General features: G+C 39.6%; 1 protein-coding gene across 1 annotated transcript; it reads left to right on the forward strand.

Annotated features, from left to right (window-relative positions):
* The first annotated feature begins 11,183 nt into the window (after window positions 1-11,183).
* LOC121389285 (UDP-glucuronosyltransferase 2A2-like) lies at window positions 11,184-12,710 on the forward strand. The gene has a single exon (XM_041520881.1). The coding sequence runs from the start codon at window positions 11,184-11,186 to the stop codon at window positions 12,708-12,710; it is 1,527 nt and encodes a 508-aa protein (XP_041376815.1).
* Window positions 12,711-13,146: the final 436 nt, after the last annotated feature.

Below are 13,146 nucleotides of genomic sequence, written 5' to 3' on the forward strand. Positions count from 1 at the left end.
ATTATTCTGTTACAATCCTGGATGAAGTGATCCTCTAAACGTTGTTTAACTGTGAATAAGAAAGAAGTTTTATTTTCGACCTGTTGGCTATCCCATATGTGAGGAAGGCCTACTTCTAGTAGAATATTTTTCACAGAATTTGCCCAATTAAATCTAGGGAGATTGATATCATCTAATAATAATTCGTAGCAGCTCTTTAAAATACAGTTGTTAGTATTTAATATTTTCAGCCAATATTTAATAATTCTGAATTTTCGAGAAGTGGTTAAAGGAAAGCGACCAAGTTCTGCGAATACCATCATATTAGTACATTTTTTACTTACACCAAGTATTCTTTTGCAGAAATCGATGTGTACCTTTTCAATATCTGTAGCGCTATGGTATCCCCAAATCTCGCAGCAATAGCTTAATATGCTGCTAACATAAGTATCAAACAAATATAACTTAGTTTCTACATTAAGGTTACAATCATTAAATTTTCTCAGCAAACCAAATAAAGCTTTGCGACCTTGATTAGCAATGCATTTTTGTGTCTCAACAAACTTTCCATTGAATTTTAATACCAATCCCAGATAATTGAATTCATTTACTATTTCCAATTCGTTATCCCCTAGATACCACTTTTCATTATCTCGTATAATACCTCCGTTACGAAATATAAGAACCTTGGTCTTATCGGTATTAATACATAAATTCCACTTATAACAATATATATTTAGACAATTTAACATTTCTTGCAAGCCTTTTATACTTTCTGAAAAAATAACTGTGTCATCAGCATACATTAGCAATAATAAGTTCAAATATTTCAATTCGTAAGAGTTATTGCAGTGGTTTAACAGGTCAAGTTCAATATCGTTGACAAAAAGAGAAAAGAGCATAGGCGATAGTGCGTCTCCCTGCATTAAACCCACACTAGTTGAAAAAGAATCAGAGAAGGACCCGTGGTGTGTTTAACACATGATTTAACATCATTATACATTGATCTAATTATAGTTAATAGTTTTCCTGTGACACCGTATCCGATTAGTTTATACCAAAGACTATTTCTATTAATACTATCAAAGGCCTTTTTGTAATCAATGAAACAACAATATAAACGTTTTTTATGCGCTAAAGTGGATGATAGCAGACTATGTATGGAAAAAATTGCATCACAAGTTCCATAGCCAGGCTTAAATCCGAACTGGGCATCAGATATAATATTGTGATTACTGCTCCATTGTAGAAGTCTATTGTTAATAAGAGAAGTAAATATTTTGGATATAACACTTAATAAAGTTATACCTCTATAGTTGCCTACATCGTTAGGGTCGTTCTTTTTGTATAAGGGTAGGATGATCCCGTTTGACCAAGAATTGGGGAAATAACCACAATCAATAATGCTATTGAATAGCTTGCTTAAAACGGGTAATAAAATGTCTTTAAATTCTATGAAATATTCAGTTAACAGAAGATCATGGCCAGGGGTTTTGTCTCGTTTAAGATTTGAAATAACATGTTCAATCTCAGCAGGTGTTATTATTGTATCCAATTCTTCAAAAACACTTTCATTATGGGTATTAACTGAGGTATCGTCAAATTCATCTATCATTTGGGTAATATTAACCTGTTCAACATGATCGGTGTTTGTTAAATTTTTAAAATGTATAAAAAAATCGTTGATTGTTAATGACGTATTAACTTGCTTACGTTTGTTCTTAAAACGCTTGAAGAATTGCTTTGGGTTATGTTTTTTCAAATAATGCAACAGGTTACCTTCCTGATATAAATACATTCGTTTTGCTTTACCTATATGCTGTTTATATGTTTTCTTTTTTACAGCTAAATTATACCTGTTCTCGAATGAAGAATGCTTGTTAAACAAATATAGAGCCTCCTTGTAACTGCGATATAACTCACGGCACTTATCATCAAACCATGGTTTGTCACGGACTGATTTTAGACAATGACCTCCAACAGTTTTACATTTAACAGTGTGGGAACAGTATTGTTTGGTCGAGTCATTTATCAGATGAGTTAAATCAGTAACTGATTTATCAATACTTTCTTTGGTGCGACAAATATTTTGAAAGAGAATCTGTAATTGTTCGGACTTTCCGCTTAAACTGTTTAAAATATCAACCTTGCATTCCTCATTCCAGATAGTTAAAGTCATATATAAAGGATTACCTTTATTAACTACAACTTTGTTAAAAAATTTCAATGAGCAAACAACCTCGATCAAACAGGGCGCGTGGTCAGAAAACATATTAAAATCGCACACTGTAAAGTCGCTAACGATATGAAGTATGTCGTTGGAGCATATAGCGTAGTCAATACAGCTTGATCCATTTCTATGATAAAAAGTAAAACGACCAATATTATCACCAGGTGATCTGCCATTCACAATACGGATACCAGTAGCTTTACACAAGCGTAACAAATTACGACCCAAGTTATTTACAGTTTTGTCTTGAGACACTCTTGGCGTTGAACACTCGTCAGAGACATAGTCAAACAGTTCACCGATGTTACGCAACACTTGATCATCAAGCCGATCCAGTGGGATATAATCCGGTTCCGCTCCAGTGCGCGCGTTAAAGTCACCTATACACAATATCTCGCCCTGGGTTTGAAAGATCAAAATGTGATTGTATATCATATCAAAAATGTCACAGTCATATTTAACATAAAACACATTATTTTCAGGAGGTATGTACACACATAAAATAAATACGTGAAGTTTATTTACAAACAGGGATTTGTCAAGTTTAACCCAGCAGTATGTATCGGCACATATCTTGACAATAGATATATATTTATGTAACCAATTTTTGTAACACAAAACACAGCCACCACCCTTACACTTCGATCGTACTATGCGGGCGGCTAAGATAAATTCGTTTACATTGAGATCATCAGTGTTATCAATCCAACATTCATTTAAAAAGAGCAAATCACATCCTGAACTAGTATTAACAAATTCGCTGTCGCAAAGTTTAAAAGCTAGTCTCCTTTGAACATTCCATGTCATAATTTTGATCACATGTTCACCCTCCAGCCCGTCCTATGTAGTCGACATCGCTCCGTTTGCGGCGGATGGGTGATTGGGGTCTGCGGCGAATACGTGAGGGGGGTCTGCGCCAGATAAGTGATGGGGGTCTGCGCCAGATAGGTGAGGGGGGTCGGTTGTTACCGTTGGCGATGAACAAACGCGCGGTCGTTTCTGTGCCGGTCTGGTATCCCTCGCGTGTGTAGGACTTGGTCGCTGTTGGCGTGGCTTGTTTTGTACTACATCTCGGAACGACCGATAATCGGTGTAATTTGCCTCCTCGTAAGGTTTACCATCTACAAATAACTTGTCCCGTAACAGTTTCGTCCTGTGTCCAGCTTGTCTCAGGCGTTTGGCTATGGGATACAGTTTCTTACGGCATTCCTCGATCGCCGGGGGGAACTGCTCACTGATACCGTAAGGTTTTCCCTTGAGCTGGTACGCGTTCGACTTTATCAGTACGATATCCTTGTGGTACAGAAAGCGAGCAACAATGGGCGAGATGAACCAAGTCGTCTTTTGCCAAAACGATGTACATTACCAAACTCAAAATCGTAATCCAAGCCAAGTTCATTTCCAAGAAATTCTCTTATTACGTACTCTGTAATTTCGTTAGGGTTTTCGGCAAGACCGGTGAAGATGAGGTTACATTTCATAGATCGGCATTGTAGATCGGTTATCAAATCTCTCATTTCATAATTGTCCTTTTTCAGCGACTCTATTTCTTTTTTTGTATTCCGCGTTGTCATTACCAGTGTTTTTAATTGTCCGCTTTATCGCTTCTATTTCCGCTTTATTTTTGTCACCTGTTTCCTTCACACAATCGTACAAATTACTCAGACCTTGGAAATTGGATTCCATGTTTCGTTTATCGGTGATAACGTTCTTAACGTCAGCTTCCAACGAATAAACTTTGTTAGCAAGTGACAAGATAGACGACTGGACATCTTCAATTTTTTTAGCATACGTTTCAACATCTTCAATTTTTTTTCGCATACGTTTCAATGTTAGAAAGTCTGGTGTTCATTTTTGACATTAAATCTATCAACAGATCTAGTGGTAGTGTCTCAGTCTTGGCGCTACTTCCATATATCACCTCTCGTGTGTTATGGAGAACTGTAGACAGTTCATCGCTTGTCGCCATGTTTCTTTCTAGTGAGTAGTTCTCACAGTTCGCTACAAACGCTTCTTTTATATTATACCAGGTAGTTTATTTGTATCTGGAAGTTATAGTTCATGTTCTAGTAAATTTAGAAACAGTATAAATTTCTATTCTGCATCACAGTCTGACATCTTATCCAACAACGCAATTTCGAACTTGAAAATTGTGCTCCGAATGTAAGCCGTGTATCGGATTCACAGATTTAATTGTCATAATTAATTGATATTTCGCATTATTGACTTACATGTCTCTTTTCTGTTTCTCGGCAGTCTGTTTCATAGAGTTTTAAGCAATCTGCTCACTTCCAGTGTGTATCTTTACATAGTTTTTTTATATATTTTTCGGAGCTCTGGATTTTCTGGCCACCATTTTCAACGCATGCGCATGGTCACCAATGTTTTCCAATATTTAAAAATTCTCAGCTTTCTTATAATAGCTAGTGGAAATCGTCCCAATTCTCTATAAACAAAGTAATTACAAGTTCTATTATGTACACCCAATGAACGTTTACAAAATTGTATATGCACTTTCTCAATGTCGTGTGCTGAGTGAAAACCCCAGACTTCCGATCCATAATTAAGAACACTATTTACATAGGTATCAAATACCGCTAACTTCGTTTCAATGTTAAAATAGTTCTTATTACAAATATTCATGATCCAGTATTGTGCTTTACGTCCTTGTTCTGCCAGTCTTTTCTGTGCCCGATTAAATTTACCATTATAACTTAGTAACAATATTTAACATTAATATATGAAACACGTTTTCTGTTTTATTCATTAAAGGAATGATATCATGGATTTTAAGGTTTGTTTTTTGTTTTGTTTTAAAAACCCCATAATATGAATGGAAATTTTTTCACTTTAGATAATAAAATATTTCATTTCTTCCACAGAATGTGTTAGTGTCCATCTGTCCCACCAATGCGTATGGCTGGGGCACGCTTTCCTACAGTTTTAAAATTATAGAAATACTGATTTAAAAGGCGCCAGTTGCATGAAATGACAATTGATTCACCGATATTTTCCAATTTTCGTTCAGCAGGATACAAAATGCAGATTTGCATACTGTTTGCCGTGACCCATGTGGGGCTGACATTTAAAATGTTGATGACATTCACACCAATAGCTAGCTATTGTCTGGAAATGGTTGCCATTGGCAACGAGCTGGTCAAGAGAGGTCACAACGTGTCGGCCTACGTTCCCAATTTCTTCGACACGAGATACTGTTTTAGGAAATTCCAAGATACAACTGATAACCTATGAAGTGAGTAAAAGCAACATGGTTAATCCATCAAGAGGCATTGACAGGAACGTGTTGACGACAGAGAATAGTACAGGCGATTAACCGTGTTTGTGAGTCAACTCTCAAACCGGGATCGTCTAGAACAGTTGAAAGAGACCGGTTATGACGTAGTCATGACGGATGACCACCCATTCGCTCATTGCTACCACCTCGTTCAGTATTACATGGGCGTTGCTGAATGACCATGTTTCTTAATATTCCTGGAATATGACAGCTTGCCTAAATGCACCGTAAAACTAATTTAACGCACTTTGTGGCACATTGTGCGACAACTGCAGGAAATCGGCGTGAAATGGTCGGATTTTAGCGAATGCACGTGAAACTCGGGGGGGGGGGGGGGGAAGGTTTGGGTAGTGATGGGTATTTAAAGTTGCAATGTTCGCAATGATGCCTCATTTCCATTTCGACGTAGACAAGTTACAAGATGCTAAGACTAAGCCTGCCGAATCGAAACATTGCAATAGGCCGCCTTCAGTTAGGTGAATCGCAGTCAGCAGTCGCACGCCACGCCACATGAACGTCCATCAGAGCACCATTTCACGTCTCTGGGACACGTACCAGCAGTTTCAGTCAGTTGAAGACCGGCCCAGAAGTGAAAGACCTCGCATAACAACTGCAGCACAAGATAGCTACATCCGTGTTCTGCACTTGCGTCACCGAACTGCCACAGCAACAAAAACTGCTGGACGTATACCTGGTTTGAGAAGGGTGTCTGCACAAACCATTCGGAACCGACTTCGAGAAGCTGGTTTACGGGATAGGAGACCGTATGTTGGCCCCGTCCTGCGATGTTAACATCGACATTTACGTGTTCGCTGGTGCACGAATGTACAGGGGTGGAACTTGGGAAACTGGCGGCGGTTCAGCGACGAGTCACGTTTCCTTCTACAGCGACGTGATGGACGACAACGTGTTTACAGACGCCGCAATGAACGTTTTGCCAACAACTGCGTCTCCCATGTTGACATATTCGGCGGAGGGAGTGTGATGATGTGGGGAGCCATCTCGTACACCGGCAGAAGTGAATTTGTGTCCGTACAAGACAACCTGACAACTGCATGCTACCGGGATGAAGTTCTTCGCCGTCACATGCTTCCCATTTTGGATCGACAGAGAGACCTCTTTCAGCAGGACAATGCCAGGCCGCATACGGCACGTGTAACAATGGATTCCTACAGAATGAGAACATTAATGCGCTGCCATGGTCAGCAAGATCGCCAGATCTCAACCCCATTGAACATCTATGGGACGAACTGGACAGACGTGTACGCCAGCGTGACCCGGAGCCTCAGACGCTTCCGCAGCTGCCACATGAACTGCAGGAAGAATGTGCTAGGATTCCACGTGCCCGGATTCAGAGACTCATTCAGTCTATGCCAAGGAGATGTCGCGCAGTTATTGCTGCTGTTGGTGGTCACACAAGGTACTGATTTCAGCGCCCTCGTGCGACGCCGTTTGGTGACGAAAACGCCTCCACTGCCGTCATTCCGTAGCAAGAATATTGTCACGTACTTATGTCAAATGTGACTGTGATACGATCATAAATAACGAAATTATGCCGTCATGACACATAATATCCTATCTTATTGCTTCTCAGATGCAGTCTTGTTCATCATCCTGTTCTATCATGGATTATTTGTCATATTGTCAGATGCCATCATATCGGCCTCGGTGGCACAGTGGTTAAGCCATCGAACAACAGGTTGATAGGTACAGGGTTCGCAACCCGGTACCGGCTCCAACCAAAAAGCGAGTTCTTAACGGCTCAATGGTTAGGTGTAAGGCCACTACACCCTCTTCTCTCTCACTAACCACTAACCAACTAACAACTAACCCACTGTCCTGGACAGACAGCCCACATAGCTGATGTGTGCCCAGGACAGTGTGCTTGAACCTTAATTGGATATAAGCCAAAAAAAAAAAAGTTGAAATGCGCACATGCATTCCATCTCACTTTTGGGTAGTGCTTTTGTTAGTTAACTTAAATGGACAATGAACAATTCGTATACACATTATATTGTTATACACCTTAAAAAGTGGCAGACAGCCACCTTATGGGAAACCTACCATATACATTTTAAGGTCTAATATACAAGGTTTATTAAAACGTTGATACACCTAATCTATTGGTGACTCGGGGCCAGTTTCACAAAGGCATTTACTGTAATCATCTGTTAAGCAATCGCTAGTGCAAATGGGTTTTTTGGTCTTTTTTTTTTAAATTCATCATTGTGCCACATTCTTGAATGTAGCAGCCAATACTAATGAACATTACAAATTTCTAGAAAATACAGTTTTAAAATGTTGCAGCCTGGTCAAGAATGTGTGTAGGGTGGGGGTGGAGAGGTGGGTTCGTTGAACTGCCCCTGAGTTAAGCGATTTAAAAACAAAATATTGTCCGGAGAACTGTTCTATAAACATCGCTTAGCACAGTCTACGCCCACGCCCCTGTACAATGTCCTGCATACGTACCTGCCGGTCACTTTCATTTTTTTTTTTTTTTTGTATCAACAGCAGATTAACAGTCAGTTAAACTAAACAACCTTTATGTTGTTGGCCCCTGACTGATTGGGCAAGACATGTTTTTTAAAATTAATTTTTATGAGGAATTCCTGGTCCAGCAACGGACACCTGGCCATGTGCGCGGCTTAACTGTTGAAAATAAGGTCAAGTACACATGGCAAGTACGCTAACTGATTCAGGGACTCGTTCCATGAAGCGATCTTAGCGTTAAGATCACCTTAAGTACAGAATACATAATGTTACATTTAAAACCTCAGGGTAACGCTTTGGAAACAGTGAAATATAGCCAAATAAGGCACTGGCAGCTCGTTTTTTAAAAGTCAGATTGTTTGCTTTCCCGTGCTCCATTTCTGTCCAACTTTTAATATGTTTTTGTATGTCTGAAAGAACAAACAATGGCAATAAAACGTTTTGTTGCAATTTTCTTTATGTATGGGTATTTTGGCGCTATATTGAACCGCCTAGTTGGGAACCTGAAATATTAATATCAACCATTAGACCACAGACATCCCAGTAAAGAACGTTCAGGTCTGTTTATCAACACACCGAAACACATTCCATAGCTTGCACATTCATCACGCAGTTGCCCCGTACACGTGCGTGGGGTGTCATTCTCGATATTGACAATTTCCAGGAAGGTCCATTAATCACTGTGGAACATTATTTTTGTCAATCCTTTTTTCTTTCTGTTGATCATACAGTTGTTATTGTTTTGTTTTTAGTCAGTGTTATTGTTTGAATTTGCGATTTACTGATTAAAAAACATCAACTTTTAAATTTCACTTCTGACCCCAATCGTCCTTCAAGATAGTTAGTGGTCATAAAACCTACTGTAATACTGAACTACCGGTTGTAATGTTTGCCCAATTAATTCACTATTATCATATATCCATTCCCCAGATCTAATATATCTTACACTTTTGGCAATTATAAATTCTTATTAGAGTTCCCCTACTTTTTTGAAGAGTATATAAAACAAATTCCTGACATGTTTTCCTTCAGTTCTTATGGAGTATTGGTATACAATATACTAAGTATTAGTAAACTATTTACATAGAGACGTACTTAATAACATGTAATCTTTATGCCTTCCGTGTTTATATTTTATTAAAATATTTGAATCTATGGACTTTGATTCAATCATTTTAATTTATCTTTTTACTTAATCGAATTAACATTCGAGCAAGCCGTTCAGGGCACACATTTCACCCATGTGGGGTGTCTGTCCAGTAAGGTTTGTTAGTAGTTAATGTGAGATAAGGTGGTATAATAGCGTTATCCCTACTACTAAATCAATAAAACGTGTTCCAGGTTATACCCATTAGCGAGAGGCGAACCCAGTTCCTACCAGCAATAAGGCCGATGGCGTAACCATTACTACACGACCGAGGTCAATATATGTGCGTTTTAAAGGAGGTATGACATGAATGAACGAATCAGTGAATCTAGCGCCCCTTTATCTGTACGTTGTGTCCTGTGTGCCAGCTATAATTCAGGTCAAGTTATAGCTGCTGGTAGTACTAAGCCAAATAACTTCCGGCTGGGTCAAAGTTCGAGGTGCACCGAACCTTTGATAGAGAAGTTAACACAACAAGTCTCGTGATTGATTATACATGTACGTGTGTTGGTTGTAAAAAAATAGAAAAATAATTTCATCTGGGCTAAAAATGTATGCAATTTTATTTCATCTAGTGCCACTATGTCAATTAGCCTTGTGCTTGAAACATGTATGGGTAAATGTAAAACAAAGTGCTAAAAATGTTTGCGAAATTAGGGGTGCTGTAAGAAAAACATCTGGTTATACCGATATACTGATATTTATGGGTCATAATTTGGTTCATATATTGCATATAGTGTGTTTAAACACAAACGTTAACATGGTCGCCTATGGGATTTTGTTTGGTATAGTACAACATATAGTGTCACCCGACAGATGTGTCTAGTACTAGTATAAATCTAATATGTATTCCACGCATGCTCATGACCATACAAAAACAGATATGGCTATTGTGATTGATACTCTTCGCCACGGCGTATTTTTCAGAGCTGTTTTTGATATTTCAAATGAGACATTTAGAATGTATTGGTTATATTATCCGTTACGTAAGGGTTTATGGTCATCATGGTGTTTCTAATACAACGATATGCCTTTTCACTTTATTTTAAACGCACATACCTCTCAGACGTAATGGCTATGGAGACGAGTTCTGGCCTGGTGTATGATTGTTCACCGTTTCGACGTCACAGAAACTATTATTTACTTTACTGTTGCTTTATCCAAATGCGTTTCATGCTAGTAGTGTTCAATGTCATAGGTTCAAACTAGGGTGTACAAATTTAAAATGTTGGCCTTATGTCGGTTGCATAAGAAGGAAATGTTTTATTTAACTACGCACTCAGCACATTTTATTTACTGTCATATGGCGTCAGACATATGGTTAAGGACCACAGAGATATTGAGAGAGGAAACTTGCTGTCGCCACTTCATAGGCTACTCTTTTCGATTAGCAGCAAGGAATCTTTTATATGCACCATCCCACAGACAGGATAGTACATACCACGGTCTTTGTTACACCAGTTGTGGAGCACTGGCTGGAATGAGAAATAGCCCAATGGGGTTTCATAAGAGTCATGTCAGTATTGCAAAGTACGCTAGATTGATTGAGGAGACCAGCTCGAGAACATTATAACTGGACAAGATATTTCATCTAACCAAATGGAAAACTAAGAAAGTCAACTTAATGCATTTGACTAGGACTAGCTTTTTTGGAGTATTTTAATGTTCTGTCTTATCTTCATTGCCATTTCTTTCCAATTATAAGGCACGATAACATATACAGCTGTGCGACGAACCACTCCATTTGCCTTTTTCTAGATCTACATCAAATCAAGGAATGTCGCGCAAACAGGCCTGGATTCATTAAATACACCCTCCTTCCGTCGCCCCCCCCCCCCCTCTCATTCCATATTGCTCTCTCTCTAACTCACTATTTCTCTATCTTTTTCTCATATATTCTCTCTCTCTCTCTCTCTCTCTCTCTCTCTCTCTCTCTCTCTCTCTCTCTCTCTCTCTCTCTCTCTCTCTCTCTCTCTCTCTCCAATGGAAATACAATTTGTATTACATTGCATTTTATCTATTACTATTTCAGCATCGTACGAATGGAGCTTTTGGTGTTTTTTGCCCTGATCCAGATGGCACTAACGTCGAACATCCTGATGACGTTCACACCGATAACAAGTCACTGCATGGAAATGGCTGCCATTGGCAACGAACTGATCAAAAGGGGTCATAGTGTGTCGGCCTACGTTCCCAACTTCTTCAATACAAGATATTGTTTTCAGAATTCAGAGATTCGTATCATCAAATTTGATGTGAGCGCGACCAATGCGGCTCTTTACCAAGCGACTATCAGTACCGTAGAGAAAAACGTGGTGACCAGAGACAAGGGAATCGTGCAGGCTATTCTGGAAGTAGCCAGGGCGGTGGATATCGTCTGCGACGGTCAACTCTCAAACCGGAACCAGCTGGACGAGTTCAAACAGGCCGGATATGATGTGTTCATGACAGAGGGTCTCCCTTACACACGCTGCTACCACCTCGTCCCCTACTACATGGGCGTCCGCACTGTGTCGGTCAGCAGTTACATCGATGATTTCGGCAGTGGAGCTGCCTTTCAGCCCTACACGTACCCGCATCCTATTGGTTCGTACACAAACGAAATGACAGCTGTACAGAGACTTCTCAATGGTCTACACTACATTATTCTAACTCTGACCAGTCCAATTATTAAACCTTCGTTTGATGCGAGTAAACATGGCGAACCTTTCAAGAGTGTTGATCAACAAATGCTGCTTCAAAATTCGTCGTTGTATCTCGAGAATTCTGACTACATTGCTGATTATCCCAAAGCTAACTTCCCCAACTTCGTCCAGGTAGGGGGATTAACAGCACGCCCCTCAGCACATCTACCTAATGATCTGAAGTCATACCTCGACAACTCCAAAACTGGAGTCATTCTTGTTTCGTTTGGGAGTATGCTGAAAATCGCATCTTCTATCTTCACCAAACGTATAGTATCTGCTTTGAACGTACTCCCATATGACGTCATGTTAAAATTAGAGAGCAACTCGCAAGAAGGCAATGTGAAGATTGTAGACTGGATACCACAAAATGATGTTCTCGCCCATCCAAAAGTTCGACTGTTTGTGTCTCATTGTGGCAGAAATGGATTTTTTGAATCCTTATACCATTCTGTTCCCATCATATGCACGCCTTTGAATGTTGACGCCTTTCAAACGGCAATTAAAGTCAAACATCACAGAATTGGGACATCAATGGACATTATAACTTCCACATCACAGGAAATAGTTACCACTATAAAATCCGTGTTGAACGACTCATCCATCGCTTCCAATATGCGGCGGATGTCTCATCTCTTCAGGGACAGACCGGAAACAGGGGCGGAAAGAGGGGCGAGCGCCATAGAGCACGTGATCAAATATGGGGACAAACATCTTAAGCCACCCACCAACACACTGAACTATTTTCAGTACACACTGGGTGAATACTGGTTTGTAGTTTTCACTTTCACCTCGGTGGTAATATGTGGTATGGTGACGCTGTTTAAATGCATCTGCTGTAGAACCTCTGCTGTTGCGGTGTCCTTTACTGAAAAATCGGACTAAAATTTTGAATTAATTTCCCGCGATACCTAAAATTGCGAACATTATTTTTAACATTCATGCTACCTAGACCTTCAGAGTCAGAGGAGATTATATAACCTGTACCCGTGTTTTTTAAAAATGTATTTACTAAACTAGTTTGGGAGTGGCAGTCATCTCTTGGCGGCGCAAGAGGGATGACATGTCTGGTGAAGGATCTCCTTGGGGTTGCCTGTCCTCCTATAGACGAGCGACTAGATATAGGTTCGTAGAATCAATCACTGTTTTGCCAAATGGCCATTCGACTCTTCAGTATGCAGAGCTACTGCTCTGACCATGTATTACGGTTTTAGTATTCAGGTTTATAAAACTGTCTAGAATAAAGACTAAGGAAGTCTTGAGATTTTAAGGTCACGTAAACGCCATACACATTGTGTGTGTGTGTGTGTGTGTGTGTGTG

The sequence above is a fragment of the Gigantopelta aegis genome, chromosome 14 (assembly GCF_016097555.1).
Source record: "Gigantopelta aegis isolate Gae_Host chromosome 14, Gae_host_genome, whole genome shotgun sequence".
Classification (NCBI taxonomy): Eukaryota; Metazoa; Mollusca; class Gastropoda; order Neomphalida; family Peltospiridae; genus Gigantopelta; species Gigantopelta aegis.

Bases quoted from the DNA above. Each gene is read 5' to 3' on its own strand.
- LOC121389285 (XM_041520881.1), top strand. From the start codon at position 11,184: ATGGAGCTTTTGGTGTTTTTTGCCCTGATCCAGATGGCACTAACGTCG.